Genomic DNA, 22,025 nt, shown 5'->3' on the forward strand with positions numbered 1-22,025 from the left:
ATATTTTGTTTTTGGTGTATTTTGTTTTGTTTTTAGTGCATTTTGTTTTGTTTTTAGTGTATTTTGTTTGGAAGTCGGTTTTGTTTTTTGTCTAATGTACGCACCTGATGATTTCTATATTTCAACAGCAATTTTATTCGTTCAACATAATAATAATTATAATGCTCGTCTCTGTAGAACATATCTCCTGTTTTAAACCAACCATCTTCTGCGAATGTCTCCCTGGTTGCTTTTGGATTGTTGTAATATTCCTAAAACATGTAAACATAATTGTACTAGCTGTTTCACGAGACTTTTCCCGCGTGAAATTAAATAATAACAAAAATTATAGCTTATGTTAATTACTGATAACGTAGCTTTTAAATCGTGAAATAATTTTTGAAATTGGCCTAGTGGTTTTTAAGTTATTTCAGTACATACAAAAATACAAATTTTCCTCTTTATAACATTAGTATTCATTGTATATAGATTTAGATATGGAAGAAGTAACACTATTTGTTTAAAATCTACGACTATTGGATAATAATTCCGTTATTTTATGATCTCATGGGTTGGGCATTTTTTTAATAAGATCCATTACCTTAAAAATACCAGGTCCTTTCACCCATAACTCCCCTCGTACATTTGGCTCTACAATGTCCTTCTTCGTCTCTGGGTCTACTATCTAGAAAAAAAAAATAGTTTATGGCAAAGGTTTATGGTACATTTTCCAGTAAATTGGTAAATATGAGAATACTTTTACCTCCAGTTGACTTAAAGTGCCACGCTATCGTTATGAAATGGGTGGGTAGTTTTGAACAAAATATAGTTCGTTGTTTTATTATAAAACTCACCCGATATTGGAAGCAGCCAATCGGTTTACCGCATGACTCTATCGGGCCATTTTCTTGCATGAAAGCGATGCTTGATAGTTCCGTCATACCAAATACGTTTAGAACTTCGGTGCGGGGCATGACTTGCTAAAATAAATATAAACATTTTTAATTTTTTATCGAATGTTTTTTTTTAATAACGGAAAAACTAATATTAACCACAGATAATGCCTCGGTTTCGACTGTGACTCCAATCGCATGCCATTTAAAAAAAAAGTAGTCTATGTGTTCTTCCAGACTATCCTCAATATCTATGCCTTTCATCGAACGTCCAGAAGTTTAAGCTACAGACTCTAACGAACATCCATCCATCTAAACTTTCGCATTTATAATAATGAGATAAAATAGTAAGATAGATGTCGTTAAAAGTATTTAATTTAAAATGAACTATGCGAACATTCTTTTTTTTTAGAATTTTATAGATCCGACTATTGTGAAGAAGTTAAGCAACTTACAATTTTTTTATAAAATATAAACGTGTGTGGCTAATTACTAAAATGAATTAACCTAAGAAGCAAAGATCTTTGATAAATTTAATTCAATAAATTATATTCAAAAGAAATTAATATTATACAAAAATTGTAAAAGAATCTTGACCTTGGAATTATAAGAAAAATGTGAAAGAAAAAAAACGACGTGACCGCGAACAAAAGCAATTAATACTCGCCCTGAAGAAGGACCCCCGAAGGGTCTGAAACTAGTCGGTGCCGTCACCGGAGGATAAAAGCGTGAGTTGAGCCGTTGTTAATTATCGCTTTAAGTAATGTCTCACGATAGTTTAAACAATTTAAGAAAAATATCTTTATAACATCATATTCACCTTTAAATCCTCAAGAAGTTCCCGAGACACAGCACTGCCGCCTAAATATATTAGTTCAAAACATGTCATGTCACAATTTCTAGCAATGCCATTTTTCAACAACGTAGTCATTAATGTCGGACTCATGATCGTAAAAGTAGGCTGAAATAAGATACAATTAATAGAAAACTAGATACACTATTGCCTAAGCATATTACAGTATAAGTTATCGCACACTAGCTGTTGCTTACGACTTCGTCCGCGTTAAATTTAATCAACTGTCAAAACAAACAATCAAAAATCACTGTAAACGTAGCTTTTTAATGGTGTAAGAATTTTTGAAATCGGCTAAGTAGTTTTTGAGTTATTTAAACATATATAAAAATACAAATCTTTACGCTAGTATAGATAAACCTATAACGAGAAAAATCTCAAGCTTCAAGTAAAATCGTAAATCTTAATTACTGCCTCTAGGTAAGAAAAAACACCCTCCTCTTATTCTTTTTGAGAAAAAAAGACAATATGTCTGTAGTTACAAGCGCTGATTTTAAAAATCGTAAAAAAAATTAAAGATGCCGTATAAAGTAATAACTACCCTGTATTTATCGATGAGGTATGCCCCGTGCTCTGGTGTGATAGATTCAGTGCTCTGTAGTCTGGTATACCTTAGTATCGGAGACAGTACGAAGTTGATGATTGCTGTCATCCATTGCATAGGAGAGCAGATCAAGGCCATGCGTGTCGGTCCGGGGAAATTGGATTCCTTTATCCTGGAATACAGAGGGATAATTATTTTTCAATTGTCTAGTTTGGTATTGTCCGATGTGATGTGATTTTGGCTTTCTTTTGTTTTCTGTACTGAAAATTTAAAGTCTGTACCAAATCCCGCCGTACCAATCTGATTTTCGAATTTCATGTACATAATTTACTCGACGTTCTTACGTTGAAGGAAAACATCGTGATGCCTTCACATATCGGCGATGAAATTCAAAGATGTGTGTGAAGTCAACTAACCCACACTGGGCATGCGAGGTTGACTATAGCCTAGTCAACCCTTATTTAGGTTCCGAGCCCCACAGTGGGGACATATAGTGAGCTGGTGATGATGATGGCCAAATTAAGGTAATGGAAGACTGAAAAAAGTATGGATGGATTCTGTGAAAGACGATATGCTTAAGAAGGGAGTGAGTGAAGATATGATGGGTCGTAGCTGTACTGAGCTAACCTTTCTAAGAGACAAGGGCAAGTTGAAGATAATGAGATGACAATATCTACAATTTTACTTATAAGTATAGTATTTTACCATGTGTAAGGATTTGTGATAGCTATATTCTTGTGATTGACTGTAGCTGATTTAGGTAGACCCGTCGTTCCGCTCGTAGCAACGAGCAACGCTATTGTGTTCTCGGGGTCGAAGTCCGATGGCCTGCGAACGAGCATTGTAAGGTAAAAATTACTATAGCAATTGGTCGACAAAGAAGTTTAAATTTTAGTAAATCAAGATGTCAAAGTACCGATAGAAAGAAACTTTGTATTAAGGAGAAAATAGTAAAGATAAAGGATTCTGTTTTTGAGATTTAGAGATAACACTTACTTATAGTCATCTACAGCGGAATCATCACCATATTTTCTGAGAAATTCGTCATAATCGAAGAGATAATCTCCCTTATCAATGGTAATGATGTGCGCGTTATGATCCAACTTATTTAGAGCCAATTGGACGTCGGTCGCTTTCTCACTTTGACAAAATATTACTTTAGGTCTGCTAACTTCGAAACTATCCTTCAATTCCACTGAAAGAGAAACCTGTAGCTACATTTCATGCGAATTTGCAAAATTGGTGGAAAAAAAAACAATCTTAATCAACGTTCTTCTTAACTATTTAAGTTTACTCTATTTAAGTCTTTCATCAGAACCCTTCAAGATTATCAAATGTTTCATCAAGGATATCTCAATCTTTAAACGTAGAAAACGTTACTGTCCATCTTATGATAAATTAGAATTAACTATTATGTTTGAGAGCAGAAATTACTACATACAAGGGCCTAATGTCCGATCGACTGCAGAAGTTCCAACACCGATGTATAAAGCTGCGTAAAACGGAATCGTTAAATGTATATGGTTTGGTGCCATCATCACCACGATGTCACCTCGCTTCAAGCCGAGATTTTTCAGAGCAATCGCACATTGGACAGATCTTTTTAACACTGAACCGTTTGTTTCTGATTCTCCCGTCGATCCATCAATCTGTGGAAAGAATTAAAAATGAACTGTTTAAAAGAAATCTGCGCAACACACGCAGTCCCATCCTTATGTCTTCATAGAGATGTCCTCTCTCACACTCAGAGGGAACGAGTTTTTTTTATAGCAGAAATGGGAAAACAAGCAGCGGATCGGGTGCCGGATCCTACGCCCATGGACATCTGCAACGCCAGAGACCGGAGTTGCTTTTCTCGTCTGTCTTCTGTGCAATCTATCGCAGCAAATGATGCGGACAGTATCACATTTTGCTTACCTGAAGTAGAAAGTCCGGGGCATCCTTGAGACTTTGAAAGATCAATTTCCCCAGATGGTATCTGTCACTTGGTATCCCAGTTTGGGCGATGACACGACTCGAAAGGTCATTCATAAACCAATGTACAGAGTCGTTCATACGCTTCGGTATAGTCATATTTCTATAAAAAAAAATTATGTTATAAAATACCTATATTGAAATAAAATTGATATTTATTCTGGTTTAAATTACGTTGATTATTCGGTCCGGAACATGTTATAAAGTAATAAACTGTAAAGGCTATTAACCTTGACTGTTATGTCTTATCTTAATTTATTGTTTGCAAAAAATTTAGATAATTAATACAAACATGATATTAAGGCAAAAATAAACGATGTTAGTTTTATCAAAAGTATTATTTAGTTACTATGTGAGTATGCATTTTACTAATAATAAAAATGCGAAAGTTTAGATGGATATTTTGTTAGAGTTTACAGCCTAAACGGCTTACGGATCTGGATGAAATTCGGCATAGTCTCAAGAACATATAGGCTACTAATTCAGTTTTTTTAATTCCACGCAGACGTTAGCAACAGCTAGTCTAGGATATAGATAAGAATCACATGTAACAAGAACGTTAGTTATAAGTGTGATACACCGGTAGAGGTAAACCTTGAAAGAGATGGATTGCGAGAAATGTGACATGATCAAGACGGGAGTGATGACTGAGATGACGGATGATAGCGTTATGTGGAGGACAAAATCCAGTTGCACAACTCTACGGGAGTAGGATAAGGATGGGGATTTCCTTTTTTCATTCCCTGTTATTTGATACTTGCTTTCACTCGTGAATCCGTCTGCTTGGGATTAAAAAAACAAAGTGAGTAGTCTACGTGTTCTTCCAGACTATCCTCCACATCTATACCAAATTTCATCGAAATCCTCTAACCAACATCCATCTAAACTTTCGCATTTATAATATTAGTATGATTTTGTGTTATGAATAAGACAATTATCTCATAGTATAGAGGATAGCAACGAATGAGCCTTAGCCAGTAGCTTTATGACCTATTTTAGCAACAGGATTTATTGGCTTAAGTTATCAACAGCTGTAAAACGATTAACAATAACTCCTAATCAGATTAACTTAGCCGACTGCATTGAAGAAATAATATTAATGCGAAAAAGATAACATTTTATGTCAATTAGTTAACGTAAACAGTTTTGTTCCACTTCATAATTTATCTGAAGCAAACAGATAACAGATTCATTACAAAAATTTCCTTTATACGTAATACGTGAAGTTGTCTTTGCATCGACGGTCCAATCGATACTTCTATACTAATATAATAAAGCGTAAACACACACTACTTCGTGGCGTAGGATGTAGGCAATCACAGCATATTTTTGAATAATTATTTCTTTAATAAAAAACACTACACTTACGACACGCTTTAGGCTATATATTTTTACGCTGTTAAACTTAGGGGTTAATATATTAAGAAAAAACCTTCATGTGGGAAAGTGACCAGTATAAGCCGCCAACATAAAACAAGCAAGATAATGGTAATTCTGACATTTGCAATTGTGACTTTGACAAATGTAAACAATAAATTAAGTTTTTTATAATTCCATGCGAACGGAGTCGCTGGAGTTAGCTAGTTATCATATAACTAGCTGTTTCGGTGTGAATTAGAACAAAGTATCCCTTTACAGACGATTTATTTATTAGATTACTCACTAGTTATTAAACTAAATTCTTAGCAATTACCTGCATGATTATAATGTACGCGGAATTAAATGCGAATAAAACAATAACACAAATGGATAAGATACGAAATGAGTATATTAAAGGAAGTTTGAGAGTAGCCCCAGAGGTTGAGAAAGTAAGAAGTAAAAGGTTAGCATGGTATGGGCACTATGAGGGATGAATCGCATGTTACAAGGAGAACGTTAGTTATGAGTGTGAAAGGGTATGGATGGCGTTAAAGGTGACATGGTCAATAAGGGAGTGATGACTGAGATGACGTATGAGAGTTATGTGGAGGACAAAAACCTGTTGCGCTGACTACGAGAGTAGCATAAGGAGAAAGATGATGAAATTAATGTAGTTGAACAAGATAGAACTATTTAAACGTTTTTGCGTAACTCAAATTAATTTTCCTGATATTAAATAGATGCAAAATTGCTTGTTGCATAGAACAAGCCCCTAAAACTATTATTTTAACTTTAAATTATAGTAACACTACTCACATTGCTCTTTGTTTATGTTTCCCGTATTATCAGACACTGATCCTATAGTCTACATATGTGCCGTACGCAAGACACTAATAAATTCTGCTCCTCGCTACAAGCGGACCTCACTTATGTAATATTCATAGCAATTTTATTATAAAGCTGCGTACACACTAGCAAAAAAATGATCAAAAATATTTAAACATGATATTAAATTTTACCGCACCGTGCATATAAACCATAAAGCTATCTTTCAATGATCAATAACTAGCTGTTGCTCAAGATTTCGAAATTAAAAAGTAATACAAAATGTAGCCTATGTTACTCACAGATAAATTACCTTTCTAATGGTGAAAGAATTTTTAAAATCGGCCTAGTAGTTTTTGCGTGAATCAAATACGAAAAATAAAAAATAAAAAAAAATACAAATATTTCCTCTTTATAATATTGGTATTGGTACAGATAACAATTATGTGTTAAGTAAGAAAGTTTAAAGGTTGAAACAATTACTTAAACATGGAGGTTTATTTAATTTTTTTAGCCTTTTTATTATTCAGTGTGTAGTTACCCTTAGAATATTCAGATAATTTAGAATCAACTTAAATTAAAATGGCCACGCCTTTCTGTCTTTATATCAAGCCAGTACCAAATATTAATCATACTGTATTACTGTTGATTTAAAAAAATATACAAAAATTCAATCATACCGTTTGTGTAAAGCTTGTGTCACACACGGTCGCGAAAACGAAACTAGAAAAAATAACCCAACTGACCAAAAAAATGTTTAAAACTAGTTTTATTTGTATCCGGTTTTATGATCTATCATAAATAGACTTTACGGTTATAGCACGAAAACTATATATCGCTATTTCTCTACTAGTCAAGTTCAAATATGGATAATGTAATCGCAAAGTTATATAATACGAGCTGTTACTCGCGACTTCACCCGCGTAAAAATAAAAAGAAAAGTAAAAAACATAGCCTATGTTACTCATTGATTACATAGCTTTTTAATGATGCAAGAGTTTTGGAAATGAGTCCAGTAGTTTTTGAGTTATACTGAAATACAAATCTTTCCTCTTTATTATATTAGTATGAACAAGCAAACAGGCGAGCGGTTACCTAATATCTTTAAAAAGGGAGTGACCACTGCCTACAGTTACAAAAAGTTACCTTTAAATAATAATAATAATGATAATTTATTTAACTCATGTAACAGAATATTACACATATGATATTTACAAGAACAATACATATTATATTACATTACACACACATATATAAAGAAAAAGGAGAAACTAAAATTAAAACTATCTAGGGGACCCGATGCCGGCTACGCGCATATGTACGCGCCGCCAGTGCCCCATGATCGGGCAGTCGGCTTTTAAAAACGCGCACACCTTTGAGTAAACTGTCGCACAACTGTTTAGTTTCGCTTTGATTCCTATGAGTATATATGGAGCTATACTGTTCAATTTTTAGTTGTGCAACTAAACAGTTGAATTGGCTGCAAAACAATCGACAATCGCACCACAATTGTGCGATTGTTTACTCAAAGGTGCGCGCCCGCTCCAAGGACTAGATGTAGACCTCTATTACCACATTTCATCAATGGAAACGCGAAAAAACACTTCCCGTCTGTCTTACAGTCATGCTGTGGAACTGGTCGTTTAAAATTTAAAAAATTGAAGCCATTTGTAACTGATCTTTCGAAGAGTCGTCCACAGTGTGTACGTACCTTTAAGATATAAAGTATGTTATTATTTACTTTATTTAAACAGTAAACACGTTAATTACGGTTAATGAATGTGGCTTTCCCTTGTGTGTTCATTCCTTATTTAATAAATGTCGCTCTATTACAGGACAGTTTTCTTCCAAGACAATCGACAAGCGGCAATCGATGTTCGTTTCCATGAATAAAATAACACTTACGGCCGGTTTTCCAGCTCCTTTTAATAATTCATTTGTGTTTTTGGTCCAATAAATTCATTATATGCGTTTCCGAACTACGTAAATTGACTTTTACACCATTTAACATTGGTCATCCGCAAGGTATATATATAAAATAGATGGAAATTTCAGAAACCCAGCATTAGTTTGCTACAGACGTTTAGTTCTAACTGAAGAGTCGAACTGTTAGTTCAACTGATAGCTAAGATGTTGCCTAGACACGTACAGTTTTGAGCGAATGTAAGGGGCGTTAGTGGCTTTTGGATGACTAAGCCATAGTCGACTATGCTGGCCCATAGCGGTTAATTTGACTTCAAACATATTCTTGAATTTCTTTGCCAATATGTACAGCCATCACGATGTTTTCATTCACCGTAAGAACATAGAAAATACGATGACATCGACAATGTGTTCTAATTTCAAATAATTTAAATTCGTCCTTTTTTCTAATGGCTTGAGACCTAAAACATGTAAATACTCCTTGAACAGCATGTTATGTATTGTTTTTCTTAAAAAACAATAACTTGCGTAATAAATATTAGTAATTTTCGGGATAAATAATTACATAATTACATTATAATATCCTATTTAACTGATTACGTGTTAAAACATGTGACGCTTGTCATCTGTAGTTACTGTATATTACATAGAGATAAATTACATAGTACTCTGTGTAATCTCATGACTTGCAAGGTTTTTGCTGGTTTAATTTGTCAGTTCGAGGTTAGGTAAAAACAAAAATTTATAAACGCATAGTTTTTTTCCTCGTACGAATGTAATCATGTCAATTGAAACTCAGATATAAACATGCATTATGTTTTATTTCTGTAGTACAAAGTAGCGAAAGCTAAACGGAGCGAAAATGTAAACGGCATTTTCAACTGACCATTTTTAACACCATAATTGGAGTTCGCTTAAGTTCGTTTAACAGTGGTAGAGCCCGTTTTAACATCTTTGCACGAATGGGTCGGCTCGACCAGTGCAATACCACGACCACACAGAAGACAGGCGTGAAGTGGGAGCAATTCCGCGTTTCGTCTGACGAGTGTTGTGCCGGAGGCCCATCTTTGGTCCCTTTTCCTTCCCACTCTTTTTCTTATATGATAAGGATAAGAAGGGAATGTGGATTTGACGGTGGACGAGACGCATAGGAAGGTGAAATATCCACTTTATGTGCGTCTCCTCCTCCGTCGATCAAGGGTAGGCAACGCATTCACTATAGCGAATGTCTATGGGTAGCGGTCGCTTTGCCATTTTGGCCGATTCAGGTGGCCGCTTGCTCGTTTGCCACCTTGTAATAATAAAAAAAAAGTTCCGCTTTGCTTTCACCAACAGCAGTCTACTAGAAGATTTTTCTTCATTCTCTTGTTCAAATGATTCTCATTATAATATATTGAAAAAGAACGCCGAATTATCGATATTTCTAATAGCACATTGTATTGTAGATTCTAAATAAAAGGTAATAGGATTGAAAATAAAACGTTATTTTAATTATAATCACCACTTTATTTATAAGATGTAAATTTTAGGGCAAATATTTGAAGTTCTCAGAAGACCAAAGTTCATTTAAATCTATCACAACTAGTGGCACTGATTTAGAAACACAAAGATGACATGACATACATGAAAAAAACATTATTTTATTAATATAAGGAACACAATATCGAAAATTTTATTAAAACTTCAACCATACATTTTATAGCAGCACTAGCCTTCGCCCACAACTGAGGGAGTTGCATAAAATTAAAAAAAAGTAAGTATCCTATGTGTTCTTCCAGACTATCCTCTACATCTGTGCCAAATTTCGTAGAGATCTGTTCAGCAGTTTAGACTACAAGCTCTAACAAACATCCATCTATCTAAACTATCGCATTTACAATATTAGAAAGATTGAATAAGAAGAAATAAGATTATAATAACTTGAGAAATAACATTAATGTTTTTCTTTAGCAAGTTTTGAAACCATTTCTTTGAGCTTAGATCTGTTAATTTTGGACGATATTGTTAAGGGCAATTTCTCCATAAACATAACTCCGCCGCGCAACTGCTTCGAATCTGATACTGATTCTGAAAATAAAAAAAAAGATGGTAACTATATGCTTTAAAAAGTTACGCTAATGTAAATACTTAAGTACGATTGAAAGGTCGCCAGCCGATGATCTAGGACTATGGGGGACAACTGCCCCCCCTACCTGGCGACGCCAACTGTACGCTCTATTGCAGTACTGACATATCCTTTCTTCATTTTATTGTTAACATTTATCTTTGGCAGAAGTTGAAAGTTCACGCAAATGCGGTGAAAGACGAAAACGCCAAATAGTGCATTTAAAGTCAATTGATATTAGGATATATTGATTTACTATTACCATGTAAGAGCGTGCGCAAATATGGAACTAAACTATCGCATAACTGTTTAGTCTTGCTTCGATTCCTATGAGCTTATATGGAGGTGCGACTAGATTTTTAGTCGTGTAACTAAACAGTTGAATTAGCTGCGAAACAATCGACAATCGTCAATCGCACAACAGTTGTGCGATAGTTTAAGGTGCTCCCGCTCTAAATGATTTCTGGTTACAAGATAAAGACTTACCTTCAACTAATTTTTTGATGTCATCCTCTGTGACGTCATAACCTTTGTGCAAAACGACACAAGCAACTGGCAAGTCACCGTCATTTGGATGGTCAATGCCCGTCACTGCCACTGTATGTACCCCCGGGTGCTTTTGTATTACATTCTCTATCTCCAATGGGGATATCTGAAACAAAGTATCTGTATTATTGCTTAATCCAGCAATTCCAAAAGTCTACGGGGTTACTACGTTAAATAAAGTGTCCCAAAAGTTGAAGGATCTCGGAATTTCTTGTTAATTTAATTAAAATGACATGAAGCCAAGCCAAAGCCGTTTTTTTCTTTACAGATAGTTTTTTTTTTTCAGTTTTAAGCACAAGTTACTGAGTCAGAAAGTTACCCGTGTTTTTTACAATTTTCATTGAAAATTGTCGGCGTAACTCCTAGATAGAGACTAGAGATAACTCGTAGAGTAACTCCTAAAAGAATTATTGCCGACAATTTTCATTGAAAATACTCTTCTAATATAGGGATCTCTAAATAATTCTATGCATCAATACCTGATAACTTCTGTATTTCAACAACATTTTCATACGCTCAACAAAATAGAAGTTCCAGCTTTCATCTCTGTACAGAATATCTCCTGTTTTCAACCAGCCGTCTTCTGATATCGTTTCTTCTGTCAAAGCTTTGTTATCGCAATATCCCTAGAAAGAATATAGGAGGTAAAAACTGATCGTAATAAAAAAAACATACACTTGAGTACCTCCTTCTTTTGGAAAGTCGGTCAAAAAAATATTAAAAAGATACGACTCAAATGAAACCTATTCATTATTCATCTATATCTATTTCATACTCTATGGAAAATTTAAAAATAATTTAGTGTTGCAATTGCCTATGTTTTTTTTTAGAATAAAATGAACTTACTTTAAAAAGTGTTGCACCTTTTAACCACAACTCTCCCGGAACATTCGGCTCGTTAATATCTTCCTGTGTGTCAACATTTACCAACTGAAAGAAAATATGAAATACAATTTTAGTAATTTCAATTATACAGAATTGTAGTTTGCATAAACACTTGGGATATCAAGCCAGTTAAAGCTCTTGTCTATATCTATAAAATTATAAAGAGAATTTTTTTTTATATGAATTGAAATAACTCAAAAATTACTCGGCCGATTTATAAAATTCTGTCACCATTAGAATGGTAATTTATAAGTGTATAATTTTTTTTAATTTCGCGGGGACTAAGTAGCGAGCAACAGCTAGTATGCTATAATTTAAAAACCGCACACCATTGTCATAGAAACGGGCGGTTAACTCCGTGATATACGACTTTTACTCTAATGCGCCCAATCATTGAGCTGTTTAACCTTTCCGATGGTTTTTTTAATTGCTTTTTACAGGAAAGTGTACATAAATCAATTGATTGAGGTCTACATAATAAGGGTTTCCACTACAATTGCGACTCTTAGTAGTATTAAAGGAAATGTAGGTATTTAAAATGCTTCTTCAGATATACCAACTTACTCTTGCTTGGATACAATTCAGGAGCTGCCCACACGCGCCTGGCACACAATTGTAGTTAATAATCGACAGACCGGAGATTTCACTCATGCCGTAGCCAATGCAAACGTCCACATTAGGTACGACGGTCTGGGGAATTCAAACAAGAAAAAAATTAAAACAAACATCTAAGAATAAGAGAAACTACAAGTTATAGACAGATAGTAACTGAAAGTAAAATATTATAACTAAATAAAACTACCCAACAAAGTGGCAGTTTAGGTTTCCAAAAGACTTGTCTTAATTTCAGAGAAGTTGGACAGAAATCGGTAAATCTCATTGGCTTAAGAGCGACCGCACATCTTTGACAACGAGTAATCTATCGTACAGACGTGCGATTGTCGATTGTTTTGCAGCTTCAACTGTTTAGTTGGACAACTAAAAATCGAGTAGTGTGCGCACCTCCATATAAACTCATAGGAATCAAAGTGCGACTAAACAGTTGTGCGATAGTTTAGTCAAAAAGGCTAAAGGTTTAGGCTCAATCGTATTGCAGCAACAATCCAGTAATACCGAGGATATCCGAAGTTACCCGATGTGTTTTAGGTCGTTGTTTCTTCTTCTATCGTTTAGCACTTAGGATATTTTAGCCCTTATTTGATTATAGAACTTTTATCATCATCATCTCCCCTATCTTATCCTACTCCCGTAGGGTCGGCGCACCGGGTTTTCATCCTCCTAATAACGCTATTATCCGTCAGCTCAGTCATCATTCCCTTCTTGATCATGTCACCCTCCACGCAATCCATCCATCTCTTTCTAAGTCTATCTTTACCGGTGTTCCAAACTCATAACTAACGTCCTTCTTGTTACATGCGATTCATCCCTAATAACTTGCCCCTACCAGGCTAACCTTTTGCTCCTTAATTCCTCTACCACTAAGGCAATTCCCAACCGTCACCTCGCTCTGTCCCCACGTGGAGACCGATGAGAATAAAAAGTTTCGTTCTCCCCACCTTTTGCGACGAAGAGACGGTTGGTACTTATTTTATTTTATAACGGTTCCATCACCTTGATAGTGATAGTGGGACTAAAAGGTGGAATGGATTAAACGTGGAGACAGAGAGGGGGGACGGTTGGGAATAATCCCAAACATCCATAGAACTATGTAACAAAAAAAATTTCCTATTGACTTATAGATATATACATTTGCGTTTTACATTTTGTAACAAGATAGGTTATTTACCTTGATTTCATCTATCAACGTCTGTGATACCGCGCTGCCCCCAATCATGATCAATTCCAAGCAAGAAAAGTCACAGCTTTCCCTTAGTTCAGACTTCAACAAGCTACTCATCATATTCGCCCCCATTTTGATATCTGTAGGCTGTAAACATCGGTAAAATTATGTAAAACGTAAGCTTATACAATGAAAATTAAATGCATTTTTCTCTAAACCTCTTGATTCAACGCTTGTGGTCGGTATTTCCAGAAGTTTCTATGAATAGGGCTTTGTTGAAGTACCTACATGAGATTTAACTCTTTACGTTTAGCAGATATTATGCCGTTTACAAGATTAGATTTTATACAGCAAAAATTATAAACAAGAAAGCTTATACAGGTGATGTTTCCATATCGCCTAATTTAAGTCCTTTAAATATTTACTAGCTTTCGTCCGCGACTCCGTCCGTGCGGATTAAATAAACTTAGTAGTCTAAGTGTTCCTCCAGACTATCTTCTACATCCATGCTAAACATCATGATTCGTTCAACAGTTAGGCCATCTCTAACATCCATCCATGTTTTTTTTTGTATTGTTTAGAAATCTCCACAGAGATACCCTTTTTTCTGGGGGGGAGACAGGGTTATGTGAAGTTTGTACCGACGAAAACCCCTTTGGTGGCCAGCCTCTCCTGCAATAGATCCATCTATCTAAACTTTCGCATTTATAAGTAACTAGCTTTCGCCCGCGACTTCGTCGGCGTGGTAATTAAAAAAACAAAACCAAGTAGCCTATGTGTTCTTCCAGACTATCCTCTACAACTATGCCAAATTTCATTAAGATCCATTCAGCAGTTTAGACTACAAACTCTAACAAACATCCATCTATCCATCTAAACTTTCACATTTATAATATTAGTATGATATAGTATCTTCGTAAATTTTACCTTATATGTATTGATAAGATGGTAAGCATGTTCCACTGTGACTGGCAGTGAAGTTTGTAATCTCGTGATCCTCAGTATCGGTGTGGTGAGTATGAGAATTACACCCGTTATCCACTGCGTGGGTGAGGTCAACAGTGTCATCCGAGTTGGTTTCGGAAATGTATTGTATCGTAACCTAAACATACAAATCAAAGGTTATTAAGTTATTAGTAAGTTCTGTAGTAATTTATTTTCATACGTTGCCGAAGACTGCCCCCACCCCGGCCGAATAAAGCCATATTAACGACAATTTAACTCACCCCCCAGATCTAAATAGACTGGACGGCTATGGGGTTTTTGTAAGGTGGGTTTTTAGACAAATACTTAAGGTCTGTCAGTACTGCAAAGTCTTTTGTTAGTACTAAATACAGTTGCATTAAGAACGTGCGCACATCTATACTGCTTTCTCGTTTTTATTCCTATGGGCTTAAACGGCGGTGCACACTACTCGATTTTAGTTGTCCAACTAAACAGCTGCGTAACAATCGACAATCGCACAGTTGTCAGATAATTTAGTCAAAGGTGGGCGCTGCAAAGGAAAGGTTTTAATTAGCGTAAATAAATGTATTGTATAACAAACTGACCACCAGTAAGGCGTTGAAATCGCCATATTGGCGTGTGTGATGATCGCAGCTTTGAACACTCCTGTAGTACCACTGGTGCATATTAAAAATGCTGTGGTCGTTTCTGGATCGAACTCATTCGGACTGCAATCAAATAAAAGTGGAATATCTACGTGATAAACTAATTTTACAATTTAAATAAAAAATAGAAATAATTTTATTGGAAATTAAAAGATTGACAACTAAAATTACAATTTGAGGTTAGGTTAAATCTGGTGATGCCCACACTAGGCAATGTCTTTATCGTGGGCACCGAGCTTCAGCAGTAACAATCTTTCCTTACATTGATTTCTAAAACCTACGCTTATGACGTTTCGGTATCACTCATGTATTATATACTAGCTTTCACCCGCGACTCCGTCCGCGTGGAATTAAAAAAAACAAAAGTAAGTAGCCTAAGTGTTCTTCCATACTATCCTCTACGTCTATACCAAATTTCATCGAGATCTGTTCAACTGTTTAGGCTACAAACTCTAACAAACATCCAACCATCTAAACATTCGCATTTATAGTATTAGTAAGATTGCTCCAGTATAGATGAAAAAAATATGGCAAATCTTACCGAAAACTCTCAACAGTTTCTTCGCTGTCTTCAATAAATTTAGCAAACGTGGTATAATCACCACTATCGTTAAATGTTATTATACGTGCGTCTAAGTTTATTCCTTTTAACGCATTCGAAACATTCTCTGCTTTCTCGCTTTGACAGAATATAACTTTTGGCTTTTCACATTTAAACAAATCTTCAAGTTCTCCTGAAATTATAAGAATCAATAAATAGTACAGTACAAAATAATATCATAACAAGCATAAGAACGTGGTCATAACTTTGACTAAAATATCGCACAACTATTGTGCGATTGTCGATTGTTTCGCAGCCAATTCAACTTTTTAATTCTACAACTAAACATCAAGTAGTGCACCTCCATATAGAAGAATTTAAATAGATTTTTTTTCATGGCCACAAAAAAAACTACATAAACATTTAATACACAAAACCTTAGAGCTAATATAAAAAAAAAGAGAGAGAAATGTGGCAAAAGGCAAGCTCAGCTAATGCAGGGACGGCGCAAGCCGTTACTGCGCTGGTTTTCAGCTGGCCCCTTTACACATGAGTATTAACACATAAGTCACCCTGACTTAACCTAGACAGACATTAAAAAATTTAAGAAATAAATAATATATTAAGGTTACAATTTTATAGGATAATTATTATTATTTTAATATATAAGCTTATAGGAATCAAAGCGAGACTAAACAATTGTGCTATAGTTTTTTTAACGGGCCACGTTTTAAAGTAGCTAGAAATGTCAAAATATAAATCGCTTACCGACAGTCAAAGCGACATCAACGCAGCCAATACCGAGTCCTAGATATAAAGCGGCGTAAAAAGGTATTGAAATATCCAAATGATTAGGAGCCATCAGTACTATATGATCGCCGACGTTCAATCCCATCTTTCTCAGACTACCCGCACATTGAACACTTCTTTTTAATGCTGATTTACAGGTCTCGCTTTCATCAGTAGCGCCATCTATCTACAAACAAATAAATGTCTACGTTATTTAAACAAGTTTGAGTAAAGAACTGTTTTGTTTTTGCTTTTATTAGTAAAAAAACTAAGGACCTGTCCCACCAAATTAAAATGTCTGATAACAAACCAACGTATAAAATATGTAAATATCGGATTTTGTTACCAAATCTGACAGTGACGTCATTTTTAAGCTATCTAAGCGTTTACCAGCCAGTGGTGGGCCAGTCATTTGAACTTTTTAAATTAGATTAATTCTTACTTGTATTACAATTTAGTTAAATTCTTTAACTAGTTACCTGTAAGATAAAGTCTGGCTCTTCCTTAAGGCAGTGCAATACCATTTTCCCGAGATGATACTGGTCACTCGGTTTACCAGATTTAGCGACAATTTGCAAGGCGAGTTTCTGCATATACCAATGTACTGCATCGTACATACACTTTTGGACGCCCATTTCAATTCTAAACAAATTTAACCTTATCATTATTTGTCGACATACATACTTCTATTCTTAATATAATAAAGCGTAAACACACACTACTTTGTGACGCAGGATGTCAGCAATCACAGCATATTTTTGAATAATTCATTCTTTTATAAAAAGCTCTACACTTACGACACGCTTTAGGCTATATATTTTCACGATATTAAACTTAGGGGGTAAATAAATTGGAAAAAATCTTGATATGGAAAAGGGACCATAAACTACAAGCTGCCAACATAAAGAAAGCAAGGTTATTATTAACGGTAATTTTGACATTTGAAATTGACAAATATAAACAATAGAATAAAGTTTTTATAATTCCATGCTGATGAAGTCGCATGGAAACAGCTAGTTACTGTTATAAAGTGGATAGATTTGTATTTTTGTATGCATTGTAATAACTCAAAAAATGGACCGATTTCAAAAATTCTTTCACCATTAAAAAGCTGCGTTGTCAGTGACTAATATAGTTTATAATTTTATTAATTAATTTCACGCAGACGAAGTCGCGGGTAACAGCTAGTAATATTATAATCATAATCTATACTAATATAAAGAGGAAAGATTTATATTTTAAAGTAAAGTACTGGACCGATTTCAATAATTCTTTTACCATTAGTATAGGTTACATTTTTATTATTTAAAACAGACGAAGTCTTGAGCAACATCTATTATAAAATAAATAAATATTTTTTGCTGTAGATCAAAGTCCATAAGCGTCATTAACATATCTCAGTGACATTCGAATAATTAAAAATGTTGACAAAAAATAATAAACTGCTTCGTCATAACGTTAGTGGATTAAGTAAAAAAACTTTGTCTCCAAAACTAAATGTAATTTATTAGATGGAAAATATCCTTATCTTATCTTAATTTTGGCATATTTTGGCACAGTAAACAATATGTACATACTGGTATACACTCTGCCAACACTAGATTGGGTCACGACCAATTCGTTTGAAGAATTAATCAATTGTTAACTGAATAGACCGGTATATTTAAATAAATTGCAAGCCTACTATATATTACATAAAAACATTTATATTGTCCGCTCTATAATTTTGAATCTCTTTTACTATTACACAATGTTATGAAATCTCATTAACTTCTGTGTATTCTTATACGAAACTAGCTTTCGCCCACGACTCCATCTGAGTGGAATTAAAAAACAAAAGTGAGTAGCCTGTGTTCTTCCAGACTATCCTCTACGTCTATGCCAAATTTCATAGAGATCCGTTCAGCTGTTTGGGCTACGAACTCTAACTTAATCCATGTAAACTTTCGCATCTTACTAATATTACAAATGCGAACGTTTAGATGGATGGATGGATGGATGGATGTTTGTTAGAGTTTGTACCCTAAACGGCTTAACGGATTGCAGTGTAGTTTGGTACAGATGTAGAGGATAGTCTGGAAGAACACATAGGCCACCCACTTTTGTTTTTTTTTGTTCCGCGCGGACGGAGTCGCGGGCGGAAGCTAGTTTATAATATTAGTAAGAATTAGGAAGAAAATAAATAAGATTTTTATATCATTAAAATTTGATTTTTATGATATTTATTACAGCCTAAGATTACTATAATTATGTAAATCAATGAAGTAAGTTTATTATTTGTATTTATTTATTTTTTTTTTATTTATTTACATACAGAAAAGAAATATTTAAAAATTTACAAATAAAAATGTCGCCAACAAACTGCACAGCAGTTTGTTGGCGACAAACACCCATTTCTTATAAATATACCTTAATTTATCTTCTACTTAATTATTATATATTTACTAGTTACTTTAATCTTGTAAGAAATGATTTCTTAATTTATTTTTTACAATGTTTTTGGATTTTTTGATAATGCTTTCATCTCTGAGAAAGTTAATTTTCTTCTTTTTCTAAAATTGCTATATATTTTCACGACATTTTACTTAGGGGGTAAATATTTTGGATATAACCCTAATGTGGGAAAGAGACCATAAGTTGCTGCCAACATCAAGAAAGTAAGATTGCCATGGTTTGTCACCGTTATGCAATTTTGACATTTGCAATTTGACACATGTAAACAATAAAATAAAGTTTTCATAATTTTATGCGACTGAAGTCGCACGGGAACAGCTATGCTTAATAAGGGAGTAAATTCAGATATGACTGCTGTTAGAGATGAATGGAAGCAGCAGACGATACGATAAGGGCAAGTTGTTGATGGTAGATAACTTTACGTTGAATTAATGTATTTTTCTTTTGTTGTAGTGTTAAATTATAGATTGCGATTACTTCTTACCAAATGTAAGGGATACCGAACATAGCGTTCTTATGCGTAATCGCAGCACATTTAGGTGTTCCAGTGGTACCGCTTGTAGAAACAAGTAAACACAATTGCTCCTCGGGATCAAGTTCTGCTGGCCTGGAATTTAAGACGTTCTTCAACGACCAAATATAATAACGTGGATATTACACTGACTTCCGTAGAGGATAGTCTGGAAGAACATATAGGCTACACCATTTTTTTAAATTACTTGCAGACGGAGTCGCGAACGAAAGCTAGTATGACATAAATGGGTAAGTCTGGATGGATGGATGTTTGTAGCCTAAACTGCTGAATAGATTTCGATGAATTTATACACAGATGTAGAACATAGTCTGGAAGAACACATAGGTTATTTGCAAAGTTTATTTTTATTTGTGTTCTTAGTATTTTGATACCAAATATATGTGAATACTTACTTGAATTCCTCCACTGTTGTACCGCTGCCATATTTTTCAATAAACTCTAAAAAACTGGTGTTATTTTCACTTTTATTGTACTTGACAATTCTGGCGTCCATTTTTATGTTTTTTTTTTTATATAACATAAGGTGGCAAACGAGCAAGCGGCCACCTGAAGCCGCCAAAATGACGAAGCGACCGCTGCCCATAGACATCCGCAATTGCAATGTTTCTTAACGCTTCTGCAACATCTTGTTCCCTTTCGCTTTGACAGAATATCACTTTTGGTAATCTTAATTGGAATGTTTCTTCTAATTCCACTGAAAATGTACTTTTATAATTATTATCCATTGAAATAAAATCGCTAACTGCGAAGAAAATACGTAATGCAAATTATCACAAACCATCATTTTAATTTTAAGGTCCCTCATCAGAATTTAAGCCTCCAGTAAGAATTTCATTTACACTATCATTAATAATATTCATTTACGAATATAAATAAGGGAACCCTAAGAGTGGGCGCACACCTTTGACAAAACGATCGCAGACCTTTTGTGCAATTATAGATTGCTTAGCAACCAATTCAACTGTTTAGTTACCTCCATATAAGCTGATAGGAATCAACGCGCAACTAAACAGTTGTTCCATAGTCATCAAAATCAAGTCTCTTAACCAAAGATACACCTATCTTTGGTTACTTTAATGGCTTGATAGTATAAAGCATATAACACTTACTTATTCCAAGCGTACTATCAACACCGGCTACTATCACTCCTAAGTACAAAGCAGCATAAATGTATATGGTCAGATTGGTGAAGTTAGGTGCCATCACCACTATGACGTCATCAGCTTTCAATCCTATCGCTCGGAAAGCATTCGCACAACCAACTGATCTTTCCAGAGCATCTCGGAATGTGTCTGTCTCTCCGGTACCACCGTCGATCTAGATATGAAATGTTTGAACTTATTATTATTCGTAACTTGGACTAATTTAATTAATGTAAACTAGCTTTAGCTTGAACAAAAAAAAAACAAAAGTGTGTATGTGTTCTTGCAGACTATCCTCTACATCTATGCCAAATTTCATCGAGATTCTTTTACTAGTTTAGGCGACAAACTCTAACAAACATCATTTAAGATTTCGCATTTGTAATACTAAAATTATTGGTAATTTCAATCTTTATTAACCTGCATAATGAAGTCGGGAGCATCTTTTAGACTCTGTAGGATGAGTTTGCCGACGTGATGTCTGTCTGAGGGTATGCCAGTGTTGGCGACCACACGACTTCCCAATTCTTCCAGGTACCAAAACACTGCGCTATTAGCATGCTTATGGTACTTCATCTTTCTGAAAATATAACACACATAATACTCTTTGAATCACCAACGATAATACGTTCACTGCGTAATAGGCCGATATCGACCTGACGCAGTACTTAAGCTGGAGCGAAACAATTATTTCAGATGTTTACATTACGTTACATAAAATTTATACATTATGTTTCGACAATTATAGCAATTTTATCTATACTAGTCTGGTGGGTCGAAAAAGACCTGCCACGCACTGGCGAAAATATCATTGGGGGCGCATTTTGGCCGGCGCACCAGATAAAGAATTATGATTTAACTTGCCGCACTTTATTTTATACCCGCTAGAGAATCTAAGTTCGGACAGTTTTAACTGAAGAGTCACTTCAGTTAGAACTGTGCGTGTGTTGGCGAAATTTCAACTGTCAATTGAACTGTTCAGTTATTGTTTAGCTTCAATGCGCTTTAGCGTCATTAGATCATAGATAGAGAATTAGAAATGTTATTACTTAACAATTTTTATGTGATTATTTGTATTTATTAGTAGAAATACCTCAAATTCAACAGGCCACTCACTTTTATTTATCAATTTTTAAAAATATAAGAAAGGTGCAATTTTTATCGTATAACGGAAACAGTATCGCATTAACTAATACTAACTGAGGAATTACTAAAGATAGCACACGTTTATATATCTGTACACGTTTATAGCACATGTTTATATATATTCCTATTGATGATGTGGAATA

General features: G+C 34.7%; 2 protein-coding genes across 2 annotated transcripts in view; both read right to left on the reverse strand.

Annotated features, from left to right (window-relative positions):
- LOC106108593 (luciferin 4-monooxygenase-like) overlaps positions 1-6,503 on the reverse strand; it is a 9,364-nt gene extending 2,861 nt beyond the window's left edge. Inside the window, exons 1-10 of the mRNA XM_013289824.1 lie at positions 6,419-6,503; positions 4,187-4,346; positions 3,711-3,918; positions 3,266-3,464; positions 2,975-3,097; positions 2,267-2,441; positions 1,693-1,833; positions 834-959; positions 581-664; positions 105-251 (exon numbers count right to left, since the gene is read on the reverse strand). Coding sequence (XP_013145278.1) covers positions 105-251; positions 581-664; positions 834-959; positions 1,693-1,833; positions 2,267-2,441; positions 2,975-3,097; positions 3,266-3,464; positions 3,711-3,918; positions 4,187-4,342 — 1,359 coding nt within the window. The 5' untranslated portion in view covers positions 4,343-4,346; positions 6,419-6,503. The remainder of the gene's footprint in view (positions 1-104; positions 252-580; positions 665-833; positions 960-1,692; positions 1,834-2,266; positions 2,442-2,974; positions 3,098-3,265; positions 3,465-3,710; positions 3,919-4,186; positions 4,347-6,418) is intronic.
- Positions 6,504-10,222: 3,719 nt separating this feature from the next.
- On the reverse strand, positions 10,223-20,077 carry LOC106110078 (luciferin 4-monooxygenase-like). Its single transcript, XM_013291772.1, has 13 exons — positions 19,987-20,077; positions 19,544-19,666; positions 17,085-17,247; positions 16,585-16,792; positions 15,817-16,009; positions 15,216-15,338; positions 14,593-14,767; positions 13,672-13,812; positions 12,450-12,575; positions 11,847-11,930; positions 11,480-11,626; positions 10,941-11,106; positions 10,223-10,417 (listed from the first exon to the last, which is right to left on the reverse strand). The coding sequence occupies exons 3-13, from the start codon at positions 17,238-17,240 to the stop codon at positions 10,284-10,286; spliced, it is 1,653 nt and encodes a 550-aa protein (XP_013147226.1). The 5' UTR covers positions 17,241-17,247; positions 19,544-19,666; positions 19,987-20,077; the 3' UTR covers positions 10,223-10,283.
- Positions 20,078-22,025: the final 1,948 nt, after the last annotated feature.

This window comes from Papilio polytes, unplaced genomic scaffold (assembly GCF_000836215.1).
Source record: "Papilio polytes unplaced genomic scaffold, Ppol_1.0 DF824269.1, whole genome shotgun sequence".
NCBI lineage: Eukaryota > Metazoa > Arthropoda > Insecta > Lepidoptera > Papilionidae > Papilio > Papilio polytes.

What these genes read in the sequence shown, in the direction of transcription:
- LOC106110078 (XM_013291772.1), bottom strand. Translation starts at nt 17,240, where the DNA reads ATGGGCGTCCAAAAGTGTATGTACGATGCAGTACATTGGTATATGCAG. An exon ending in TGAATTGTATCCAAGCAAGA is followed by an intron (nt 11,931 to 12,449) that starts GTAAGTTGGTAT and finishes ATTTTCTTTCAG; the next exon opens with TTGGTAAATGTTGACACACA. An exon ending in TGAAATACAGAAGTTATCAG is followed by an intron (nt 11,107 to 11,479) that starts GTATTGATGCAT and finishes ACTTTGTTTCAG; the next exon opens with ATATCCCCATTGGAGATAGA.